The sequence below is a fragment of the Cucumis melo genome, chromosome 5 (assembly GCF_025177605.1).
Source record: "Cucumis melo cultivar AY chromosome 5, USDA_Cmelo_AY_1.0, whole genome shotgun sequence".
Lineage (NCBI taxonomy): Eukaryota > Viridiplantae > Streptophyta > Magnoliopsida > Cucurbitales > Cucurbitaceae > Cucumis > Cucumis melo.
In genome coordinates this window covers 686,910-712,962 of record NC_066861.1, presented here as the reverse complement: position 1 = coordinate 712,962, position 26,053 = coordinate 686,910, and the positions used below count along the sequence as shown (strand labels likewise).

Here is a 26,053-nt window from a genome sequence, read left to right as displayed (position 1 = left end):
ATTCTTGTACACCTTAACCCCTCAGCTGCCTTTTGTTGTTGTAGACACGATCGCACAACCTCTACAAACTACAATGGACTATCGAGACATGAAATACCAAAATAGCCCCTAAATTTAGCTCGTAGTACGCGTGGCCTTTTGTAGTTCTACAAAACTCTATTCCTCTGTCCGGAATACCAAAATTACCCCTAGTTTTACTAAAACAATTCTTTCTCCTCAGCCCTAAATTCTTGTTCTTCCTCACCAACTTCCAAGTCACTTCCCTTTTCCGGCCACCGTTTCTTGCTCATCCCAGGTTAGAAATCAATTCATTTTTCTTCTACGTTTTTTTACTCTTCACTCGTTAAATCTATTTCATTTACATTTTTCCTTTTTTGTTTGATTTTCTTTTTGGCTTCGTTCTGATTTGTGGCTAATTCAGTAATGTTTGGATCCACTATGTGTTTCTGTGCTCTTTGCTTTGGAGATTATGTGGTAGTTTTATCGTCGGATTTTTCCGTTTATCTCTCGCGTTTTTTTTTTTTGTTTTTTTTTTTGGCTTAAACCTTGATTCCTTTTCCATCGGTATGAGATCAATTGATTCTGTTCATCGACTGTAGATTCCTTGTTACTTTGGACGTCTCTGTTCTTAAATTTAGTCGATTAAGTTTTGGATTTTGGTTTGCTTTTCTGAATTTGAATCTGTTGTTTATTTCAAAATGAAATTAGTGACTGTTTAAGTTTCCAAATTCTTTCTATTTTTAGTCGTCTTCTTATCTCAACACCACTTAACTTCAACGTCTTTTCTAAATTTTCCCCTGATTTTGTTCCTTCTTCATACATCAAGTCCATCGACTTCAGGATCGTTATATCAAATAGAGCACATCTGAAGTGGTGTTCTTATATTTCAGTTTTATTGCTACTTCTAATCGCAGCACTTACACGTCTAATTTACTTTTTTCCTCACAAACATAATCGTCATGAAACCCCAAACAATTGTACTGTCGCAGTAAATCATGTTCTAAAGTTTTTGGATGCTGAAAAATGCGGAGATCCCCCTAAGCTCAAAATGCAGATGACCTTTTGTTTTTTCTTTTCGAAATAATCTCTGCATATATGTTTTTTAAGTCTTCGTTTTGAAGAAAGCCACAGGCATCAAGCAGTGGAGAATGGCATGCGAAAAACACTTGATTGAGATCATCACTGTCCAACCAACAAAGAGAGCAAACTGAAGGCATGAGATAGTTGGATCCTACAGTCCTTTGAAAAACATCAGAAGTAGACTACTGTTTTGCATAATCGATAAGAGGATGTCGATTCTCTTTGGACTTTTGGACTTCCATAAAGCTGCAAAAACCTTCTTATTCGAAGGGAAGAAGAAGGTAAACCTCTGATAGGATTAATCCTATCAGACTCTTGATTGGGATATCACGAAATGGAAGAATCTAGAGACAAAAATCGTGTATGGTCAGTCATCAGTGGTGACAGCACTGACAGGTTGTTGAAAGCACAACTTCTTTGCTGCAGTTTCTTTGTTTGAGAGCAGATATTTGAGGGCGTTCACTAGCATCCTTCTGATGAAATGTAGGAAGCTAAGAAATTTTAGCTTTGTTAGTGGCTATTTCAAGAACCAAATATAAGTTGGTTTCACCCCGTATTTTGAACTATTCTCAGTAGAAATACATGCTATCTGTCATGTGATGATCAAAGTAGAGTGCTGACTTCTTCTAAGTGATATTTGGGTTGAAGCTCAAACTACACTGATCAGGTTTTATATAAAATTTTACATATTAATAAAATCTTTGACAATTCAGAGAGATGGAAACGTGATTTTTTGGCAAATATTAAATTTAGCTTCCTAGCATGTATAAGGTGGCTGTTGAAACTAGAGAGGAACTCGAGTTCAATTTTGACAGGAAAATATTCCTGAATGTGCTGATTTCCTAGTGAGAATTTCTAATGGAGGAGATAATGGCACATGCTTTAGCCAACCTTGTGGCTCCTTTGTTCTCATTATGTGCAATGGTTGGAACTCCGATCCTCTCTTTGTCATCCTCTCCACCCCTATTTCATACCCTCTGTTAAAGTTTCTCTACTTAAGACCACAAATATGGAATTTGTTTATTCAGTATTACATTACCCTCTTGGCTTGTTTGTTACTTGGTTTCTGTAAATTTCATTTTTTGTAATTTTCGTGTGTCTTAATTTCTTGTTATCTTTTTGCATCTAGAGTGGCTTATGCCCTTATATGGTTCAATTTTTTAATTGCCTTCTTTTGATTTTAGATTGTTCTGCTTCTTTAAACCGTGTCTGAAGTTATTTCCATATTCTGCATTTACCCATGGGAGAGGACGATAAACAGGTACAATTTTGAGTTCCTATGCTGATAAACAAATTTATGTTTCTAAATTATTAAGAATTATTGTTGAATGACTTTAAATTTGAAATTTTAAAATCACCATCTACAACTTGATTTGAAATAAATCCTTGATCTTCTAAGGGAAAACCAATTTTACAACAAATGCAAAATTGAAAAAGAAAACAAAGAAAACAAAATTTAAAAAGAATTGAAACATAACCTTATAAAAAGGGCCTTCTTTTTCTATCTCTTTGGATTATTTCATTATCAATGTAATCGTTTCTTATCCAAAAAAAAAAAAATAATAATTAAAAATTCAAGCATAATTTTTTTAGTGGAAGCTATTCTTCTAAACAATTTCCTAACTGCCTTTTCATTTCTTATACAGGATAGACAGAAAATGGCAAATCTTCATCTAAGATCTGAAATGATTAGTATGGGACATCCACCAATGGCAAACCAGCCTCATGTAATCAATCAGTCTCAAGTTATGAACCAGCCTCAGTCTCAAGTTATGAACCAGCCACAGGTGATTAATCAACCTCAATTTCTGAACCAAAGCCTAATGAACCATTCTCAGATAATGTCTCAGTCACAGGCCATCAACCAGGCAAATCATCTGCCTCAACCTCAGGCCATGCAGCAATCCCAGATGATCATGAATCATTCTCTGCCACCTATGATGAGTGGCAACTATAAGGTATGGGCACATCCACAAGCCCCTTTGGATCCGAACAAGAAGTACCGCAACTTCCCAAAACCTAACTATGGAAATATGAAGCAGTCAAGATCGGGTCGAGGCAATTGGAAGGGAAAAGGCGTTAGTGACAAAAGGATAAACAATAGGAGAATGGAAAAACCTTTACCGGGTTCCATAAGTGGTCCAAATAATGCTGCAGGTTATCAACCTCCAAGTCTTCATGAGCTGCAGTCTCAAAATCGTTTAAGGGCTAGAAAGTTTTACTCTAAAAAGAAGTTTGGCAATAGGTTTGCACCTTATGCACCTCGGAATACCACTTCTTTTTTAATTCGTGCAAAGAAGTCTGGTGGGATCGCTTCACTTGTATCTCCTAGTCCTGTAACACCCGCTGTGCTTCCTACTCCAATGTTTTCCCCTTCAAGGGAGGCATTGGGTGATATGGCCAAGGAGGAATGGGGTGTTGATGGTTATGGATCAATGAAAGGGTTGATAAGGCTACGGGGGTCTGAGAATAAGGTGGAAGTGCAGGATGAGGAAGAAGAGGAAGTTGGTGGTGGTTCGAGTGATAGTGATGTAGAGGAACACCTGGAGGTAGAACGTAGATTGGACCATGACTTGAGCCGATTTGAAATGATATACCAGAACTATGGAGTAGAGTATAATAACTGTTTGGAAAATAGGGTCGATGATCAGGATAGCCATATAGCTCAGTTGGAGGAGGAGAACTTGACACTGAAGGAGAGACTTTTTCTTATGGAGAGAGAGCTTGTTGACTTGAGGAGGAAGTTGCAACTTCTCGAGGGGCAAAACCCAGCTATTGATGATGTGAATGAGGAAGTAGTGGAGAACGTATCTGAGAATGAGAGTGATGGAGGGTTGGAGATGGAGTATGTATCTGAAATTAGACGACACCAAGATGTCGGTGTTGATTCTAAAGAGGAAGATGAAGAAGTCTTAGAGATTGAGGGTGGGGAAAAATGTGTGGGTGAAGATTTCAAGAGAGGGAAAGTGGTTGAAGAGAAATACATAGTGAATGATGAAATGGTGAAGGAATCAAATGAACAGATTCCGGAAGACTGTGTGACAAAAGATGAAGAATTTAAGGGTGAACTTATTTCGAGGAAGGTAAATGAATGTGACGATACAAATGAAAACTTGGGTAATATTCTGCACACGGATCCAGGGGTTGGAAGTGAAGCCATGGCCAATGATGAAGCAGAAGTGAATAGAGTTGTACCTGTAAAAATAGCTTTAGATGTAAAGGAAGGGTGTGAAGAAACAAGGGAGGATTCTGTATCAGGAAACTGACTGTTTGTAAAGATATGGCTCCTTCGAGAGAGGTGCTTGCATAAGCGATTAATTTTGTGTAAATGTAACCCACTTCTCTGATGAGGCATTTTCTTGGAATTTTATCGTCACTGCTGCAGTATTTCTGATTAATATTTTCTTTAGAATCTCTCTAGTTGGAAATGGCTGATGTTTCTTGATCAAATTCAGCTTCTTGTTTAGCTTAACTCTCAAGGCTTTTGTGTTAGATTCTAGGTTCTATATCTTAAATTCTTTTTTCTTTTTGTCTTTCTTGTGTAATATACTCCGTGGTCAATATGATCGTACAGCCTGCAAAAGATGCTTGTTTGGGTTTTATCCCTCTTACGTCTATCCCTTTATCAAAGAATCAGTGTGGTTTGGGGGCTGTGCATACAATTTTCTCTATGTTATTTTCATCTTTCTTTATCTGTTTTGTAATTATCTGAATCAAATGCTTTTGAACGGTTTATGGGGGCTTCTTTTTCTTTTTGGGTGGGTTACATAATTTATTATGCGGTTATCTTTTCTTAGTTTTGCTTGTTATTACTTTGTGGTTGTCCCTCTATTTTGCATAAAATAGGGGCGCTGCATTTATTAGGTTAAGCATTCTTCAATTAAGGAAATCATATGCAGGTAGTGATTGAATTAAAAGCTAGTTTCTTCTATCATTTTACCCTCCAATCCACTAACTTTAATGATTGAAGTGTCTTACAGATCTCACTTTTTGGGATTGTACAGTTTTTGTACTAAAGGTAATTTGCTGACTTCGTTTCCTGCCATTGCTGCTTACGACATATCTTTATTTCCTTAAGCAGTTAATGCAATCCCGAGCTGCCGAGCATCAAGTTTTGTATCCTTTGTATGAGCGAGCATATGGTTCTTGTAGTAAAATTGGATATATTCATTTAATTGCACCGACCTTTGTACGACCTCTAGATTATGAGTGCTCTTTTTTTTTTTTTTTTTTTCTGTTGCCATCTCAGTTCGTTGATATTGATAAAATTGACACTGCTACTAACATCTCCTGTGATCTTGATAACTCGGGTGTCAGTGGATGAACAGGGCGCAGTTAGAATGGTTGAAAGGTCTAAGCTGTAAGATTTTGCTTGCATGATCTGGCTGGGAAAAGGCTGATGCTTCTTTGGATAGACTTGATGTAAGCATTTGTGACCTTTTCTTAACAATCTTATAGATTATTTTTCTGTCCTCAGTAATTACTATATACACTTGAAAACAGCTCTACGAATTAGCAAAATTCTCCATATAGTTTATGATGTTTTTTGGTTGTGATCTTGAAGTTAGGCTTTGCCAGCTGCATGTGAAAGAAAGGCGGGGTTAGGTGGTTTTCTGAACCAGGTTTTTTTTTTTACAAGCACTACAATCTTGTTCTTCAGTAGTGCATGGATTAATGCTAAGCCGTCCATTAGGTACCTAGCAATGCTAAGTTGCAACAAACGGCAACTTTTCATTTGGACAATTTTCCTTTTTTGTGTAACAAGTACATCAACTTATGTAATTATGCTTCATTGATTTGTTATCTTATTATTATTTAATAAAAAGTTGCATATTCTCTCCCTTTTCCTCAAAACCGTATTATTTCTCCCTTTTTTTCTTCTTCTTTGCTTTATTGCCACCCAAGTATGAAGAGAGTGGGCCAATACTGGGGGGGGAGGGTGGGGGAAAGGAATTCCCTTTGCTATCATCGACAGCAATGATGCAATATAAGATTATAAATAAAACTTAAATCTTGCTATGAGATTCACAAATCGAAACTACTTGGAGCTATTTTTAAATATAAAAGGTGTACCAAAAAATTTACTAAATATTTAGTATTGCATTCTACCACGTATAGAATAGATACTGTTATATTTTGCTATATTAGTAAATACTTTTTGCTAATTAATCCCTCGAATGTATATTATTGATCACTAAAATATGAATTTTGAATTGAAGCATATTTAGTGGTTGTCAAAAAGCAAAAAAACTGATTTGGAATCGATATCATAGTTATTATGAATTAGTCTTTTCTATAAACTAGTCCAACACAGAAGAAGTGTTCGGTTTACCAACTTTTGAAGTTAGGTGTTAAACAATTCATCTTTAATATTAAACATAGTTGAAGCTTGAACATTTATAAAGAACTTAATCTTGTAACTTTGTACTTCAAATAGACTTTCTAATTATAAATTACGTAACTCAATTTAGTGTCTCAAGCGCTCTTATGATTTTTTTTTTTTTTTTTTCTGTCTTTGGGGAGTCATACCAGTCAAGCTCTCTCATAGACTCATGTGATTATCATATAATTAAACCACAATGCAAATAATAGTAACATATTCCAATGCATATCCATGTAATATACAATTAGTATATAGGCATGCCCTGTATATGCTGCTAATCAGTGTCCACTAAGCATGCACCAAACTATTAACAAAAACAACCAAAAAGCAGAAGAAACCTTTTACATTTGGCAACTTGAGATTAACATAACAGATACGTATTCATCTCTCTAAACTCCCATTTCACATACTTCCAAACTTTTTAGCCTAAAATATAACTTATGTAATGGTCAATATGGGCTTGTTTTGCTCAAGTTCTTATGGCCAAATTAAACTTGCTTTACCCACTGCCACTCAACTCATAATGTTCATGCACATATGCTACTAATTAATCTCATTCCACCATCCTCCATCTTCTAAAGTTGTCACCAATAGTATTATATATAATCTAATCTCTCTATCCTTAGTGCACGTTATCGGCCGCCATGCATCACCCACGACTAAGATTAATTAAACTTAATGCCTTTTTTCATTAGGCTATAAATTAAGGCTTTTCATCACATTATGAATCGTACTTAGTTTCTGAAAATTAAAGTTGTGTGATCATATTATTAGGAGCTATGGAAATCTCGAGCAGCAGAATGAAGGGACGGCGTTTTTCTTTGGTTATGATCATGATAATTTTGTTTATGATTTGTGGTTCCACTAGGTCTCAATTAACTGTAGATTTCTATAAAAGATCGTGTCCAAATGTGCTTAGGATGGTGAGGAGAGAAGTTATCAACGCTCTCAAGAACGATATGCGAATGGCTGCTTCCCTTCTTCGTCTCCACTTTCACGACTGCTTTGTTAGCGTAATTAAACATGCATTATATTGTTGCATTTATTAGTTTCTTTTCATGATTTTTATAAGGGTTAGTTTCAAATACAACAATCAAACTTCAACTCAAAATTACTAGTAGAAAATATAACACAATGCAAAAAAAATTGTAAATATTGTAAAATTTAGATTTAAGTGTTTGAAACTTATACCGACAACAATATATTCTATCCATCTATCAATTATATTATTGATAAAACATATCGCTGATAGACGTCTATTAGGATTAAAGTTTACCTCTAAGAGAAGTTTAACTATATCTGTCATTCTTGCTATGCGTTAAATTATTAGGGTTGAAAGTATGATTCATTGCAACTACTAATCTAACACTACAAACGACCAGGGTTGCGACGGATCTGTGCTGTTGGATGGGAGTGATGGAGAGCAAAATGCACTTCCCAACATCAATTCTCTTAGAGGGCTTGAAGTTGTGGATAGAATCAAAGCAGTAGTGGAGAATTCATGTCCCGGAGTTGTATCTTGTGCTGATATATTAACCATAGCTGCCAGAGATTCTGTTCTCTTGGTAACTAATCACCAACTTAAATATACACACATATGTATATATATAGATATAGATATGGCTTTTTTGGGGGGATTTTAATCAATATTATTGTTGAAAAATGATTTGTAGAGTGGAGGACCGGCATGGAAAGTATTATTGGGGAGAAGAGATGGATTGGTAGCAAATAGAACAGGAGCGGAGGAGCTTCCTTCTCCATTTGAAAGCCTTGATGCTATCACCAAGAAGTTCAACGATGTTGGCCTCGATACGACTGACGTCGTGGCTTTATCTGGTGCGTCTATATATTTGTATTATTTAACCAAACCATGCATGTTTACAATTTTCGAATCATGAAATCTGTTGTAAATTAAACCTGTCGTAACAAATGTTCGTAAATCAATCTTTCTATAATATATCGTGAAAGAAATAAATGAAACGTAATGGAAAAAAATGTAATTATAGTGTGTGAAATAACAAAGAAGTTAAAAGGAAACAATCAAACTAAGAATAAAAAATGAAGTTTGAGAATGACATGTTTCATTGATTTTAAAGTCATTAGTTGAATGTTAAAGACATAGCTAAAGTCATTAGTGAAATAACAAAGAATGAATCATGGCAGGAGCTCATACAATTGGATTTGCAAGATGTGCGATGTTCAACAATAGGCTGTTCAACTTCTCAGGAAGTGATTCTCCAGACCCAACCATGGAGTCCACAATGGTATCAGATCTTCAAGCTCTCTGCCCTCTCACCGACGACGGCAACAAGACCACCGTTCTCGACCGAAACTCAACCGATTTATTCGACAACCATTACTACAAGAACTTGCTGAATCAAAAGGGGCTGTTGGGGTCCGACCAAATCCTGTTCTCAAGCAATGAAGCTCAAACCACTACAAAAGCGTTGGTCGAAGCTTATAGCTCAAACGTTACGCTTTTCTTCAACGACTTTGTTAAAGCCATGATCAAGATGGGGAATATGAGCCCACTCACTGGCTCCAATGGACAGATCCGAAACAACTGTGGAATCGTTAATTCCTCTTAGTTATCATAATACAGATATACTAAAATTTCACAATAATCCATCAACCATATAAAGACAATAATAAATACCGCTAGACATCTACTAGTAATATATCAGTGTTTTTCATTATCTATCACTAATAAACAATGATACTCTATTGTATTTGTAAATATTTTAGTTCGGTTATGAATATTTTAAAGGAGTTTGAGATATTTTCGATATAAATGGAAATAAAATTGACAATTGCACATGCTTGATTTTAATTAGAGAAGCAGCTTCCATGTATATTCATCCCATTGTTTCATTTGTTATATTATTTTGGTGAATTGGATAGATATATGATTCAATTGCTTTAGTAGAACAGACAAATTTAGGTTGCTGGATATTAATATATTCATCCTTTGTAATTTAATTCAGCCATCCTTTAATAAATTAATGAATCAAGTCTTCTACACCAACTCAATATATATATATATATATATATATAGGTATGTATTTATTTATTTATATTTGATGTACGGTAATATGAAAAAAAAAAAAAAAGAATTTGAGTTCTTTTAACTTTAAATATTTTTTAGTTATGTTAATGATCTTAATTAATTAACATATATTATTCTTATTGTTAGATAGAAATAGAATAAATGTTGTGTTGGGTGTAGAATGCATATTCAAATTTTTTATTACTATGATTGATAGATGTTATGTCTTAACTTCTTCATTTTATTAACAAATTATGATCAAAGATAGAAATTTGTTAACATAATTGTAGGACCTAAACAATTATTATATATGTGTATATTATTTTCTACCAATCTCATAGAATATGATAAACAAACATTTAAAATACATCGAGACAAACTTCATATTATTGTTTATTTTCTTTAATTTTTGGTTTTTAGTTTCTTCTTTTTCCTTTCTTCTGATCAAATTGAATAGGTAACAAAGTTGAAATTGTTTAATTTTTCAAAAATAACGATGCCAAATTTCCAACTACCCAAACAATAATCTAAAAAAGATTATAGGAAAGAAAAGTTGTGAAAAAACGAATAGTATTGATCAACCATATATATACATATATATATTATATAAGTGATCAAGGTCGATATTAATATAATTTTTGTAAAACCTTATAGTTTTGGAATAGTATGATTAAATTAAATTAGCTGTTTTATATAAACAAAAGTAGATACCAACGAATTAGAGTTCCAAATAAAGGAAAAATCAAACTATATATGGATCTAAAATTCCATTGAAATTCAATATTTTTCTTTTGTTGTTAAAAGATTATATGCTTGGTGTTTTCTATATTCGAAAAATTATTTCATCAGTCTCTTTCTCTTCTAAGCAAGGGTAGTTATCAAAATATATATCATATTACAAAGTCAACAAATTTGATTTAAAACTTTAGTAGAACATAACAATATTTAAATAAATTATTTTGAATTTAGTGTGTGTCGTATATTCATTTCTAATATACTTTACGAAGTTGGAAAAAATATGCATGGTAGTTGAACACTCCATTTTGATTTTTGAAGTTTCACATAAATAAAAAGTAACAATGATCCCATCTTTGTGTATAAAAGGGAAGGGTTTGATTTGTATAGTTTCATTCATTCATCATATTCTGAATAATATATAATCCCTTAGACCAAAATTATTAGAACATGTCGTTCCCTAAAGTTGCAGCTTTAGCAGCCTTGTTGTGTATGATGTTGAGGGGCTCTTTTGCCCAACTCAGTTCTACTTTCTACGACCAAATCTTGTCCTAATCTTACCGCCGTCGTCCGAGATACTGTTAGCCAGGCATTGCAGGGTGATGTTCGAGCCGGAGCCAAGCTTATTCGCTTTCATTTCCACGATTGTTTTGTCAACGTAAGACCTCATTTGTTATTCTGTTTCAACTAGTTATACAGTTAGTTGCATTCTAGGATATACTTATATTAACGGGTGAATTTGAGTACAGGGTTGTGATGGGTCAGTTTTGCTAGAAAATCAAGATGGTGTAGAGAGTGAATTAGATGCTCCAGGAAACGAAGGAATACAAGGCTTTGACATTGTTGATAGCATCAAAACTGCAGTCGAAGCTTCTTGTCCAAACACTGTGTCTTGTGCAGATATCTTAGCCATTTCAGCCCGTGAATCTGTTGTCTTGGTAATTAATCAGTACAAATATCGAAAGTTAATATGTTTTCGGTAACAACGTATAGATATGATGATTTGAAGATCCAATAATCTAAATGCAGACAGGAGGGCCAAGCTGGGTAGTCCAATTAGGAAGACGAGATAGCCAAAATGCAAATAGAACTGGAGCTGAAAACAACCTCCCAAGCCCTTTTGAAACACTCGATCAACTTCGAGCAAAATTTAATGCAGCTGGGCTCGATTCTATTGATCTTGTCACTTTATCTGGTAATAATTTAACAATTTTATTGTATATAATTTTTATAACTAATAAAGTCATTACGAATAATAAATGTATTGTGGTTTTATTATTAGGAGCGCATACATTTGGAAGGTCAAGATGCGTATTCTTCAGTGGGAGGCTAAACAATTTCAATGGCACCGGAAGTCCAGACTCGACTCTTGACCCTACATTTAGGGATGCATTGGTCATCGCTTGTCCGACCGGCGACGGAAACAACCGCATCGCACTCGACGTGGCGACACCGGACGCCTTCGACAATGCATATTACGCTGATTTGGTTACAAACCGTGGGCTTCTCCAATCGGATCAAGAGCTGTTCTCAACCGAAGGGGCAGAAACCATCGAGATCGTCAACCGTTTTGCCGGCAACCAATCTGATTTCTTCGCTCAGTTTGGTCAGTCAATGATAAATATGGGGAACCTTCAACCGTTACTGGCACCGGCGGGAGAAATCAGGACCAATTGTCGACGTGTTAATCCTACGACTACTACAACTGCTGGTACTGCTGTTATGTAACTAATTTATATTACCATATCGAAACACTTAATATGTTTTACGTAACCAACGCTGGCCTTTCTCTTGTTTCTGTCTTTTCTTTTGTGTTCTTCTTTTCTCTTAATTCTCCCAGGAAAAAAACAAACACAGGTTCTAATTGGTTTGTGTAATAAAACATGCTTTTGTTTGTTTCTCCGCAACAAAGATGATTATCTATATGTATATGGTTCTTAATTATCAATGTGAGACTTTGTTTATACTTCTAATACTGCATGTTTTGTCTAGACTTCAAGATATATTTATCAATTACTAATAGATCTAGACGTCAATAATAGTCGTTCTCCAAGTTTTGGCACTTGTATTAGGTATGCACCTAAAGTCCCATGTTTAGTGAATAATATTATGAAAAGATTCATGTCTTTCTTGTATAACGACAACCATCTCGGACAGTATATGAAACTGTTATGAGAATAAAAGATAAAGTGGAAGTGTTAGTACAGATTATTGTGAAGACATGTGTGGGTTTTCTGGTTGAGATAATGCAACCCAAATGAAAGAATATAATGAATGGGCTAAAAGCAACGAGGTGTGTGGGAATGGAAGAAAATCCCTACGTCCAAAATGACAGGTGAAGGGAGCAAAAGCCAAATAACTAATGCACCAGATTTTCTCGTGAAATCATTAGCTACACCTAATCATTACACAAAATATAACAAAATTATACTATGATACTTAAAAAATATAGCAAAATTTACTACCTCTAACTAATAAACACGATATATTTTTCTATTAATGTCTAGTATAGAAGTTTACCGACTTCTATAAGTATCTATCATTGGCAGGTTCTAAATTTTTGCTATAATTGTAATAATTTTAGATGTTTTGCCATTTAAAATATAATGTACCATATCATTTTTTTTAACGGGTTTTCCAAAGCTTTGAGCTTGACTTTTCAAAACCTTTTTCTTTTGGTTTTCCCAAGCCAATTGATGTTGCATCGTTATGGCTATTATGTTTTTTTTTTTTGAAAAAAGATACGGTGGGTCAGTAGGTGCACCCGGGCATCTCCACTAGGTGGACACCCCCTTAGCACCATCATCATACCCGCTTCATTAAGATATAACAAATACAATACACGGAAGCAGGATGGCCCAAAAATAAAGGGCTTGAGAACAGCCCCGTAAGGACAAAGTACAAGCAGAGAGAAAGTGAAAACTAAGGAAGTGCAAACTAACTAAAAGCATTAAGGTTTAGTGCTATGGAAGAAGCTTGATAATTTGAGAAAAGAGAAGATCTACTGGTCCATAGTCCTGCAAGAGCTTTTATATCTTCCCAAATTTCTGCAACTGTTTTTTCTTTCCCATTGAAGATACGGGCATTCCTTTCCAACCAAATGTTCCAGAGGGCAGAGGCATAGGTGTTATAGAGAATGACATTTTTCTTTGTTTTCTGTTTCCAGCTGCACATGGTAATACAAAGATCCTTTGGACTGAGGCAGTTTACATTGCTGTTTAAGTGTGATGATATTAATCTCCAAATAGACTTTGCAATGGGGCATAGGATAAAGAGGTGTATTCTGTCTTCGTCATTCCTCTTACACATGACACACCAGCTCGGTCTAGAACAGAGATTTGGTAATCTCTTCATAAGTTGTTCAGCAGTGTTCACACTATCATAGAGCAGAGTCCATATGAAAAAGATGCATTTCTTTGGGATGCTTGTCTTCCAAAGATTCTTGAAAGTGTTTTGGCTTTGGAGGTCTAAGAGGCTTTGATCAGGCTGTTGGAGAGCTTTTTTAACCGAGGCCACTGTGTATAAGCCATTAGAGTTTAGGGTCCACGTTGGAGAGTCTTTTCCATTTTCGCAAAAGCTTGCATTTAGAGAGTTTTTTAACTCAGCCCACAGAGGATATTCCCACTCTCTTAACTGTCTTCTTGGATTTAGATCCCAATCCATCAAGGTATTATTCCACATGTCTCTTATGGAGCTGTCCTTATTTGTAGATAGAGCAAATAATCTGGGGTAGTGAAAAGACAGAGGACTATTTTGATGCCAGTGACTATGCCAAAAGGAGAAGCTTCTGCCATTTTTAATTTTCCAGGAAACATGTCTTTGAAACCACTCCAAGCCTTTGCAAATGGAAAACCATGGGGAACGGCTGCTGCTATGATTGCAAACACAAGGAATGTCCCCTTTGGATAGGCTTCTATATTTTGCATTTATAATTTTCTTCCATAGGGGGGAATCTTCATGGATGTATCTCCAGAGCCATTTTGTTAGAAGAGCAAAGTTTGTGTCTTTCAGTCGACTTATGCCCAGCCCTCCTCTCTCTTTTGGAGAAGTAATCTTCGCCCAATTAACTAGGTGTAGTTTATGGGTCTCTGGTGGGTTCTTCCATAAGAAATTTCTCCAGGTTTTTTCAATGTTTTTGCAGGTTGATACAGGGGCTTTGAAGATTGATAGCTGATAAGTAGGAAGGCTAGCCAAAGAAGATTTAATCAGAGTAATTTTACCTCCTTTAGATAACATAGAATATTTCCAGCTGGCAAGTTTTTTGTTTATCTTTTCTTCAACGTTCTTCCAAAAAGTCTTTGTGATTTGTTTACCTCCGAGAGGAACTCCAAGGTAGTTGATTGGAAGAAATTTTGTAGAAATTCCCCATTGTGAAGCTATCTGTTCAGTTCTTGCAGCGTCAACATTTATAGGAGAAATGGTGGATTTATTTAGATTGATACTCAGCCCCGATGCAAGCTGGAAGAGGTTGATGATATTCTTTAAATTTTGAATTGAGTGCTCATCATCTTCTACAAAAAGCAGAATATCATCTGCAAAGAGTAAGTGTGTCAGATTTATGTTGCCCTCCATTTTCACCCCTTTGATTTTTTCACCCACAGAGTTCAGCAGCCTGCTTATATAATCCATTGCTAGGACAAAAATAAAAGGGGAAATAGGGTCTCCTTGCCTTATGCCACGGGAAGGTTGAATTTTGCCTCTAGGTCTGCCGTTGATGATAATAGAGTACTGTACACTGCTAATACAAGCTCTTATCCACCTCCTCCATCTGAAGGGTACCCCTTTTTCATAAGCATGAAATCAATGAATCTCCAGTTTAGTTTGTCAAATGCTTTTTCAATATCCAGCTTTATAACAAAGCCTTGAATTTTTTTAACTCTCCAATAGTCGATGGCTTCATTTGCAACTAAGATAGCATCTATGATTTGTCTGCCTTTTACAAAGGCCATTTGGTTCTCTGCCACTGTGGATGGAAGAGTTTCTTTTAGTCTTTCCGCAATGACTTTGGCAATAAGTTTGTAAATGGAGGTCGTTAAACTTATAGGTCTGTAATCCGCAGACTCCGCACACTTTTCCTTTTTGGCAATTAGAGCAATATTTGTGATGTTTACTGCTTTGTTAATGATACAGTTTGAGTGGAAGTCTCTGAATATGTTGAGAATTTCTTCCTTGAGGTCAGACCAAGTTGATTTATAGAATTCCATGGTAAAGCCATCTGGACCCGGGCTTTTATTGTTTGAGAAAGCAGTAAGGGCTGCATGAATTTCCTCCTCCGTGAACAAAGAACATAAATTTTGTGCTTGGGTGGTTGATATAGGAGACCAACTAAGATTATCAATAAGCCAAGGGCTTTCCTCTCCACCCCCTTTGTAAATATCTTCAAAGTGATCTAAGAAGGCTTTTGCAATGCTCTCATTTGTTGAACAAGGAACACCATCGACGGAGTTAATATTTGATATAATGCTTCTTCTTTGTCTGGCAGAGCAGATTTTGTGAAAGAAAGATGTATTTTCATCTCCTTCAGTGATCCACAATCTCTTGCTTTTTTGGTACCATATTTGAGCTTCTTTGAAACCGGACATAAGGACATCAGCTTTTAATCTAGTCCTACGGAGGCTAAGCTCTTCAGATAAGTTTCCTTCAGCTTCTAATCTGTCTATGTTGTCGATTTCTTTTATCCAAGCATTTTTATCTTCATCACTGTAGCATTTGTTCTTTCTTTGCTCATTTCTTATAATGGCAGATAGTTGCTTTAGCTTTCTCATAAAAGAAAAGCCTGGGTGCCCCTCCTGTCTCAAATTTTTCCACCAATATGTGACATTTTTTTTTAACCATGATTCTTTCAGATGTACATTTATAAGCTTAAAGGGAGAAGGGCCCCAACTGATCATGGAGGATTCCAGTGCAATTGGGAAATGATCTGAAGTAACTCGCGAGAGGGTCTTTGAATAGTGGGCAGTGAATAAATTTTCCCAATTTGTTGTATAAAGGAATCTGTCGATCCTGGAGAGAACTGGTTGAACTCTGAGATTAGACCAAGTAAATTTTGCATTTGAGAGGGGAGGATCAATAAGATTGCTGTCAGAAATGAATTTGTTAAAACATCTCATACTGTGTTTACTTGGATTTTGAGTAGAAGTCTCAGAGGAGAATCTCACTACGTTGAAGTCTCCTGCTAACAGCCAGGTTGGGGAGCATTTGTTTTTTAGGTCCAATAATTCAGCCCAAAATGATTTCCTGTTTCGACCACCCGAGGGCCCATATATAGCCGACAACCACCAGGCCGAACTCGAAGGCCCATCAGGGGTGTTTATGTTAATGGATAGAGAGAAAGTTCCTTCAATGAAATCAGTCACATTAAATCTGAGATCATCCCACATTATAATGATTCCTCCAGAGTTACCAGAAGCACTTATAGCACGCCATTTTACACTTATGGAGCTCCACAATGATTTAATAATTTTTTTTGTAACCACAGAAATTTTTGTCTCAACTAAAATCACAAAGTCAGGAAGATAGCGGGAAAGAAGATTTTTTATTTGAACTCTTTTTGAGGGAGAGTTTAACCCTCTAGTATTCCAGCTTACAATTTTCATTTAAACATAGAATTCCCCTTTTCGAAGTTCCCAGCTGGAGATCTACCCATGTAAACATTTGAGGTCGGGTTCATGTTGGTGTCCCAGTCCACCGGTGCCAATTTGAGGTTGTTTGTTTTTAACCATTCAATCAATTTCTCTTTGAAATTTTCTTCTTCAGTTTTCTCCTCCCCTTTTTCTTCTTCGGATTTTTCTTCATTCTCAGAGACTAGAAGCTGCTCAATGCTGTCTTTTATAATATCAGAGTGTGTTGGAGATGTGGGCGATTGTGAGATTGATAGTTGATCTGGGCTTGATAAAAATTCATCAGAGAAGGGAGATAAAGGCCCAAGGTCCACTGTGAGACTAAAGGAGTTTGGCTCTTTAACCTCGTTAATGGGCTGAATTTTTAGCCCGCTGCCTTTTGTCTTTTTCTCATTTTGGGCGTCTGGATTTGTATTTGGGCTCTTTATTCTGTACATCTTTTTACTTTTCCCCTTGATTTCTTCTCTGAATTTCTTCATCAATTTCTTCTTTGGGCTTTCAAGTGGGCTTTTTAACTTCATTAGGGCCTGTGGGGCACTCTTTGGATCGTATAGCAATGTCTTGGATTTCGGGGATTCAAAAGAAACTTTCCTTTTGCCTTTTTTCTGTCCAGCTGATTTTGAATTTTCCCCTCTATAAAAAAATTTCCCTCCTTTTTGGCTGATCACTGTCATCTCGTCATCATTAGCCTTCATCTTTCTTTTCTCACTTGAGTCGCTGTCGCCGTCATAATTCAAAAAATCCATCATTGCTCCCAATTTTTTATTTTTTTCCAAATTCTGACCGTTGTCCTTCTTTCCGACCACCATGGATACTGCTTTTTCCGGCGAGACTGCGAAATTATCTTCAAATAAGTATTGCTCACTGTTCATGTTGAATTCATCAAATCTTTTGGCTGCTTCTCTAGTAAAAGTACCATGGATACTAGGACTTCTCTCCCGATGCCATTTCCCTTCAGTTTTGACTATAACTTGTACAATAAAGCTGTGTTCTTCTTTGTCAAACAGCTTGATATACGCTGGAATGAAACCCGTGTAGTTGTCCTTGATTTTGATGGAAGCTTCAAAGATGTCCGTGAGCTCCCTTGTTTCTTTTGCCACTTCAACGAATCCACCACAGGCATCACCAATTTGAATAAAACTCTCCAAATTCCACGCATGCAGAGGAACCCCTCGCACCTTTATCCATCCTCCATAACTTGGGATGACTTTCGGTGATGCATGGGTTTTCTGGCTCCATTCTTCGAACTTGACATAAAAGCGACCCACTGTGGTCCATCCTTTGTTTTTACATAGCAGCTTTGCTTGTTCCTCATTTTTGAAGTAAATCAACGCTTTATCAGCATGGAAAGGTTTGTATCTGACAGTAGTATCAAGCTGTTCATTAAGCTTCTCCACTATTCTCTCCCAATCATCATGAAAATATCTTCTAGTAAGGACTGCTGTTCTTTCCCAGTCAAAAGAGAAAGTGGTGTTTGACTTCCCTGTTTTCTTTATATTTTCGGTTCTTGAGTTTGATTCCTCATCGGATGAACTTCCTTTAATAACCGCTTCAGCATAGGATCTCCTCTTTGTGTCTTCCCCAGAATCAGAGCTAGAGAAGCCATCTCTCATTTTTGTGTTTAAAATTGTTCTGTAGTTTGTTTTTGAGGATGGGTCCTTCTTTCCATGTAACAGACTTACAAAATGGGCCCATCCTGATTTTTCTGCTCCTTCAGGGACAAGGATGCAGCATTTTCTTCCTCTATCATCTACTCGGTAAATTTCAGCAATGTAACCTTTCCTATTGTATGTTTTTTGGACCCACAGGCAGCATTCCTCGAATCTTTTTTCCAAGAAGAATCTGGTTGTACGAGGAGTATCCAGCAGGGTTCTGAATGACGATTTTAACCATTCCAGAGACTCCAGCGTGACAGCAATTGAGAAGGATTTGTATGGACCCACCTCCGTAATAAGCAGTTTGAAGTCACGTGACCAATTGTCCACTGATAGAACAAAGTCTTTTTTTTCGATGGTGCAGGAGCGGGGGAGCTGTTGTAGTGTAGTCATGCTGCGAAGTAAAGTAATGCAAAGCAGTAAACAGAGAGTGAGTTGAAAACTTCTGTAAATGTACCTTAATAGCCTGAGATAAACAAAGATCTTCCTTGGTTGTCGGGAGAATCAGCTGGAATAAATTTGGTTGTTGAGGGTAGTAAATTTTTTCAGGGGAAGCGCAAAGGTCCTCCATGACACTTGTTAAGGTTTTCCTGTAGCTTGTGAACTGTAATGGCCGCCGTCTTGGAGAGTTGAGAGAGAAGCTCTGCCGTCATAGTTGGAGAGAGGGCCTGCTTTGATATGTTATGGCTATTATGTTATTACAATGATCTTCCTCTTTATCTCTTCTTAAACATCTCTAATTAATCAAAATTATCCACAAATAATATTAAGTTTTAAAAAAAACATAAAAGATGATTTCAAATATAACAATAATCAAGTAAATTTTATTTATAAAACATAACAAAATTATTTGACTTTTCATCGGTCATGAACATCGAAGACTATTCGAATTCTTGAATATTACTAATATTTTGTAAATATTATCAACCAGTTTAGTCATCTAAATTTTTTATTTTTTTAAAACAAAAGCATAATTTTAATTAAACAAGTTTAGAAAAAGGGAAGATATATGATATATGATATATATATATATATATATATATATATATATATATATATATATATATATATAATGGGTGTGGGACCCACACAAATTTGAAAAAACCAAAAAAAGTCCAAAACCCTATTTTGCAAATTTTATAAAATTGAGTTAGGTGAGGTGCACTACCCCTCTCCCTCCCATCACTCCACATGAGTGCTGCCAATAAGTATTAACACACCACATTTCAACTTTTCTATTCTTTCCATTTTTTTTCCCTTTTTACTTTTGTAAAAAGCACTTAGTTTTTGTAACATAGATTGTCAATTTGATACATCGGGCATGTTTGGAAGAAGAGTTAAAAAAGGAGAGGGGTTGAATTATGTAACACAATACTTGTACGGGGGAAGGATTATTATAACCCTGGTTTTATCCCTTCAACCATTTCTCAATCTATTTTTCTTCATTTATAATTTCTAAACTTATGAGTTTTGTTAATTTTATTTTTTTTATTTTAAAATCACAATTGTTTTTAAATTATGAGTTTGGTACCATTACATTACTAAAATTTTAATTTCTTCCTTTATTCTTGAATTAGATAGTTTTTAATTTCACAAATATATTAATATGAATTCGAACATAGAGTTGATTGAAGATGATTAAATTTTGTTATCAATCTCAACCTCATTGTTTTCGGTACTTTGTATTTCCAATTGTTATTTGTACTTATTTACATGTTTACAGGATGTGTATCACATTTATAAAACCAATTTATTGAAACATAGCGTATACTTAAAAAATGTTGAAAATGAACATCGTAGTTAAATAAATTAAGCCAAATTGTTTTACGAAAACTAGGATGATTCAGTAAATTAAATATACAAATTTTGTGTATTGGATTTAGAATATGAATTTTTTTTTAAAAAAAATTATCCGCTAGTAACTACTTAAAAATGTTGAAAATGAACCTTATAGTTAAAGAAATTAAGGTGGATGATTTGGTAAATTAAATATACAAAATTTGTGGATTGGATTTAGAATATGAATTCAAAAAAAAAATTATTAACCCATAACTACTTAAAAAAATTTAAAAATGAACGTCGTATTTAAAGAAATTAAGGTAAATTGTTTTACAAAAACTAAGACGACTTGATAAAATTTATAATAACACTAGGTTTATCATAACTCTAAACCCCCTAACCCATTTCGTTTTAACAACTATAACATATATTTTGAAACATTCTTTCAATGAAAAATAGTTAGATGATGTCTCTCTTATCTAATACCACATATTAAATAAATAACATAAAGTTTTATCTCAAAATTAATTGAAAATAAAAAAATTAAATTATTTACCTTCGACCGTTCTATTATTATCATTATTCTTATTATTGTTAATATATTTCATTAAAGTATATAATTTTACTTATTTATTTATTTGTAGTGAAGAAGAAAGGTGGAAAAGTAAAAAAAGAAAAATAAAAAAGATCGTTTTCTTTTTAAAACTTTATAAAATTTTATGTTTTGATTTAAAATTTTGTTGGGCGAAAAAATTAGTGCAAAATTTGGATAAAGAGGAAAGTAATTTTTTTAAAACCCTAAACTCTCTTTTGTTACTTTATTTTTCAATTTTAAAGGGAAGTAACATATGATTACATTTACATTTACATTCAAAGATGGCGAGCAGTTCGAAAGAGTCTCTTTACCCAATCAAAACTACAGTTTTATACAAAAGAAAAAAAAAAAAGAATATGAAAGTATGGAAGAATTTCAATGTCCATTAAGTTTGGGTTTATGAATATAATGATCTTTTACGTCACCTTAAAAGAAAAAAAAAACATTATAAACGTAAATATATTAATTATATAGATAAGATTCAAACCTGAAATGAAAAAGGGATTAATAAAGAAAGTGGATCTTAGTGTTAATTTTGAGAAAAATAACATTGAGATTCTACGTATATATTTGGGCTTTCTAAGTGAATTCACGGTATAATAAAAATAAGTGACATATTGGACGTTAACATTTAACAACTCATGACAAAGCAAAATAAACTAAAAATCAAATAAGTGCAACTCATATAGATAATACACCTTAAGAGATTGAAAATCAATATTCCCACAATGAATCACATAACTAAAAAATTGAAGAAGAAAGGATAAGAGAAAAAAAAAATCAATGAATCACAAAATATCTCAAACTTGAGGGATAAAGCCGTCAAAATTTGAATGTTACTAAAATAGTATCCAAAATGTACTAAAAAGCCAAATAACTAATGCACCAGAATAGTAAACTATCAAAATCTCGAAGACAGTGTGACTTTTAAGTTCTCCGATTAAGCATCTGGCCTCTAATTCAAATTTAAAACCCTAGGTTTTTTTTAGATCGATAATCTTATTTCACAACTTAGTCATCCAAATATACAAGTCAACTTTATCATTAATTCTTTTAAAAACTTAACATAATCGTAACAACAACGACAAAAGTAAACACCTCTCAAAAGTTGAAGGATTAATACAAAATGTTTTGTGAAGTTTACGAACTAAAATAAGACAAAGTAAAATTTAAAGCTAAAACAAAAATGGAAAGCAATTCATTTAAAATGTAAGGTAATTTGGGAGTTTCACATCTTAAAAAAAGTAACAATAAATTATTTGAAAACATACATCAATTCCACTAATACAACCTTTAAGGAATTGAATGTAGGAAGTTTTTAATGTAGAAAATTAGATATTTTAATGATGGAGTCCACCAACTACATGAGCCAAATATAGGGTAGGGTAGAGTTCACACCTTCATCTTTCCTTCCAAAATTCTCAATGAAAAACACTCTTTAGGTTTTTACTTTTTAACAAATATTGGTAAAAAGAAAATAGGCATTGGGAGTCGCAGCCCCATGTGGGTTTATCCTAAAAAGTGACCTCAAATTATTTTTAAAATATACTAAAATAATTCATTCACTTTTATACATATAACTTACTCTTACTCCAAATTATGTATAAAAAGGAAGCTAAATCACCACTCCCATTCGCACCAACAATCACTCAAATGGCTTCTTCTAACTCTACACTATTCTTCCCCTTGTTTTGCATATTGGGTTTGCTGGTGGGACACTCTTTGGCTCAACTAAACCCTTTGTTTTACGCCAAAACATGTCCTAATCTACCCAATATTGTGAATACTGTCGTTGCAAAGGCTCTCCAGACCGATGCTCGAGCTGGAGCCAAGCTAATTCGTCTCCATTTTCATGACTGCTTTGTTGACGTACCTAACTAATTAACAACAAATCTCAGTTTCAATTCTTTATTATTATGTTTAAAAAGAAAATTGATGCGAAATGTGGGGTAATATTATTGCAGGGGTGTGATGCGTCTGTTTTGCTAGAGAATGCACCAGGTATAGAGAGTGAACTAGATGCCCCTGGAAATCAAGGTATTCAAGGTCTTAACATTGTCGACGACATCAAATCCGCTGTCGAAAAGGCTTGCCCTCGCACTGTCTCTTGTGCTGACATCTTAGCCATTGCCTCCAAAGAATCCGTCGTATTGGTAACTATATATCACATCATATATCATATATCAAGAGTATAAACAAAGTATTAATCAAAGTAGTTTTGAGTTCAGGCTGGAGGGCCGAGCTGGGTTGTGCCGTTAGGACGAAGAGACAGCAGAACAGCCAATAAAGAAGGAGCCACGAACAACCTCGCCAGTCCCTTTGAAGATCTCAATGCACTCAAAGCCAAGTTTGGTGTTTTCGGTCTCGATTCCACTGATCTCGTGGCTTTGTCAGGTAAAATTAATATCATTAATTAAACACGCGATTACATTAATCATCTGGGTTAATTAATTAAACTAATTATTGGGTTTAAACTCAGGAGCACATACATTTGGTCGTTCAAGGTGCGCATTTTTCAGCCAACGATTCGCTAACTTCAACAATACGAACATGCCAGACCCAACGCTGGACCCAGCCTACAGAAATCAGCTCCAAAGAATTTGCTCAAGTGGGTCAGAGACAAGAGCCAATTTTGATCCGACGACACCAGACAGATTTGACAAAAACTATTACACCAACCTTCAAGGGCTACGGGGACTTTTGCAAAGTGATCAAGTACTGTTCTCAACTCGTGGGGCTGACACAGTGGGGATCGTAAACCGGTTTGCCAAAAAGCAAGGCGAGTTCTTCAAAAGTTTTGGTCAGTCTATGATAAAAATGGGAAATATTACTCCTTTAACTGGGAACAAAGGAGAGATTAGATTGAATTGTAGGAGGGTTAATCCAAGAAGGCCCAGAACTGATGAAGGTCGTGATGTTATGTAACTTTGTTTAGTTAGTTGTGGTTTTGGATGGTTTTGTATGTCGTTGTTTTATGGTTTGTTCTTCAAATAAAACTAAGTTTTAATGTTTTGGTTTGTGGGTAAACATTTTTGTTTAATTGTGTTTGGAGATTCGTGGAGTTCGAAAGCCATGAACCCACCAAGCACCCACTACGGCAACCTTAAAATTACAAAATTTGATCCAATTCCCCTTTTTCTTTTTCGATTATTAAACTTTAACAATTACCTAATCGCAGCCATGGATTTAAAGCGTACGTCTTTTGGTCCTTTCCCACTCTAAATATTAAAATGATTACCATATGTCATCATAAAGTATATAAACATATAAATTAATGTATCATTATCATCATCTAGAATAATTAATCAATGGTACATTGTTAAATTAGTTTATCAAAAGTATAATGAATGAGTGCATAATTAAAACAAATTTATCAAAATACATGAGTTAAGTGTATATTCATTTGTGTGAATATTGAGGTCTCATTTGCTTCATTTTTACATCCTTACAGATGAATTCAACCTTTTTCTTTTCCTTTTGTCACAATTTGTAAATAGCAAATATGTGGCCTATTAGCCTAATATATAGAAAACAGATATAAACAAATTGTTAATTAGACAACAAACTCTTATGATTTGCTCTTAATTTTAACTTGGAGAATGTCGTATATTTTCTTGTAGGTATATTAGCTTTGTAGGAAGGTTCAAGGTTGGGTAAGAATTGAAAATGAAAAGATAAAATTTAAAGTTACCTAACATATTAATTATAAAATTTAACTAATTTATAAGGGTTTTTTCTAAAAAATATAACAAATCGATCAAATATTTTGAAAACGAAAAAAATCCAGATGCCCAAAATTGGAAATATAAAAAATGTCCTAGTAAACATGTGATTAATTGGTCACACGTGTGCGTGTAATTCTTCTTCTAAACGATCATGATACGCGACCGTTCAGTAAATTATATACAATCGTCTAGAAAATGATATACAATTGTGTAGGTAGTATCAACACTGACCACACACCTCCATGTAATTCTTCTTCTAAACAATTATGATATGTGATCGTATAGAAAATGATAAATGATCGTGTAGGGAATTGGATACAATTGTGTAGGTTTTTTTAACGATAGAAAAAAATGCTTCAAATCTAAACTATTTTTTAGATCATATCAAAGTGATCTTGAAAATATCTTAATATTATAGAAGAGGATCGAAAGACGATGAACAGAGGAGCTAAAGAAATCTGGAATAAAAAAAATAGAACAAGAAGAGTTGAAGAAATCTGGAAGAGAAGATAAATAAATAGCAAAAAAGAAGAAATATAAGTAATGAATCGTCCACAATATCAAAAGACAAATCTGAAATTTATGAAAAATTTCTATCGACTTCATAAAAATTAACCATTCATAAAAGACTATGTTGAAACTCTTTGAATTATAGAAAAGATATGAAAAACCAAATCTAGATGGTCCAACTTAAACTAAAACTTAAAAAAATAATAAAAAAAAATTAAAAATCAAAGATATTAAAAGAATATTTTTTAAAAATAGTAAAATACTAAAACTATTTATAAAATATAGCAAAGTTTATCAAACTTTCTATAGTCCTATACGTTAAGTTAATTATTGTACACGTCCATATTAAGTATTAGTGTGAGGAATTGAAAGTTGATGAGCAATTTTAAGAAGGTAACAATTAGAAGATTTAAGAGAAAATTATAGGATAATTAAAATAGATATTAATATGTAGTAATATTTTTAAAAAATTGAAAATACAATAAAGTTTATCAGTGATAGACTTTGATAGATTCTTATAGTTTATCGGTGATAGATCAACATTTGCTATCATCGATAGATTTTAACAGATTTTACTATATTTGTAATTTTTTAAAACTATAGTTATATATTTAATTATTTTAAATATAATTGTTACGTTGGTTGTTTTTAGATAGATAGAAAATAGGGGAAGTTCGTGGATCGTTCGTGGCAATTTCACCAATCTTTCTTCCACGCCATCCAACCGAGACTTCAAAAACAACCATATATTATATTCAAATTAAAAGCATTGAATTTGGTAAAAATGGCACGTGATTTTGACAAACTTAGATCGGATTAAATGGACCGGGAGCTGGGGTCCACAAAAATTAAAAAAAAAAAAAAAAAAAAAAAAAAAAAAAAAAACGGGACTTTTTCATTTTATTATTATTATTATTATATTAAT

General features: G+C 34.3%; 4 protein-coding genes across 5 annotated transcripts; all 4 read left to right on the top strand.

Moving 5' to 3' along the window:
• The first annotated feature begins 140 nt into the window (after positions 1–140).
• On the top strand, positions 141–4,478 carry LOC103491553 (uncharacterized). Of its 2 annotated transcripts, none has more exons than XM_008451545.3 (3): positions 141–295; positions 2,265–2,341; positions 2,727–4,478. In XM_008451545.3, the coding sequence occupies exons 2-3, from the start codon at positions 2,321–2,323 to the stop codon at positions 4,344–4,346; spliced, it is 1,641 nt and encodes a 546-aa protein (XP_008449767.2). In that variant the 5' UTR covers positions 141–295; positions 2,265–2,320; the 3' UTR covers positions 4,347–4,478. The 2 variants fall into 2 exon arrangements, with proteins under 2 accessions (XP_008449767.2, XP_008449768.2); XM_008451546.3 differs by lacking the exon at positions 141–295 and adding an exon at positions 1,146–1,361.
• Positions 4,479–7,190: 2,712 nt separating this feature from the next.
• On the top strand, positions 7,191–9,321 carry LOC103491554 (peroxidase N). The gene is made up of 4 exons (XM_008451547.3): positions 7,191–7,476; positions 7,846–8,028; positions 8,137–8,299; positions 8,627–9,321. Exons 1-4 carry the CDS (start codon positions 7,243–7,245, stop codon positions 9,049–9,051), a joined length of 1,005 nt encoding a protein of 334 aa, XP_008449769.1. The 5' UTR covers positions 7,191–7,242; the 3' UTR covers positions 9,052–9,321.
• Positions 9,322–10,671: 1,350 nt separating this feature from the next.
• On the top strand, positions 10,672–12,217 carry LOC103491555 (peroxidase 2-like). The gene is given in 5 exon segments (XM_008451548.3): positions 10,672–10,784; positions 10,786–10,902; positions 10,994–11,182; positions 11,274–11,439; positions 11,527–12,217. Coding segments are annotated over 5 exon segments (1,008 nt in total). The 5' UTR covers positions 10,672–10,694; the 3' UTR covers positions 11,973–12,217.
• Positions 12,218–22,511: 10,294 nt separating this feature from the next.
• Positions 22,512–23,905, top strand: LOC103491556 (peroxidase 2-like). The gene is made up of 4 exons (XM_008451549.3): positions 22,512–22,762; positions 22,858–23,046; positions 23,122–23,287; positions 23,373–23,905. Exons 1-4 carry the CDS (start codon positions 22,547–22,549, stop codon positions 23,816–23,818), a joined length of 1,017 nt encoding a protein of 338 aa, XP_008449771.3. The 5' UTR covers positions 22,512–22,546; the 3' UTR covers positions 23,819–23,905.
• The last annotated feature ends 2,148 nt before the right edge of the window (positions 23,906–26,053 follow it).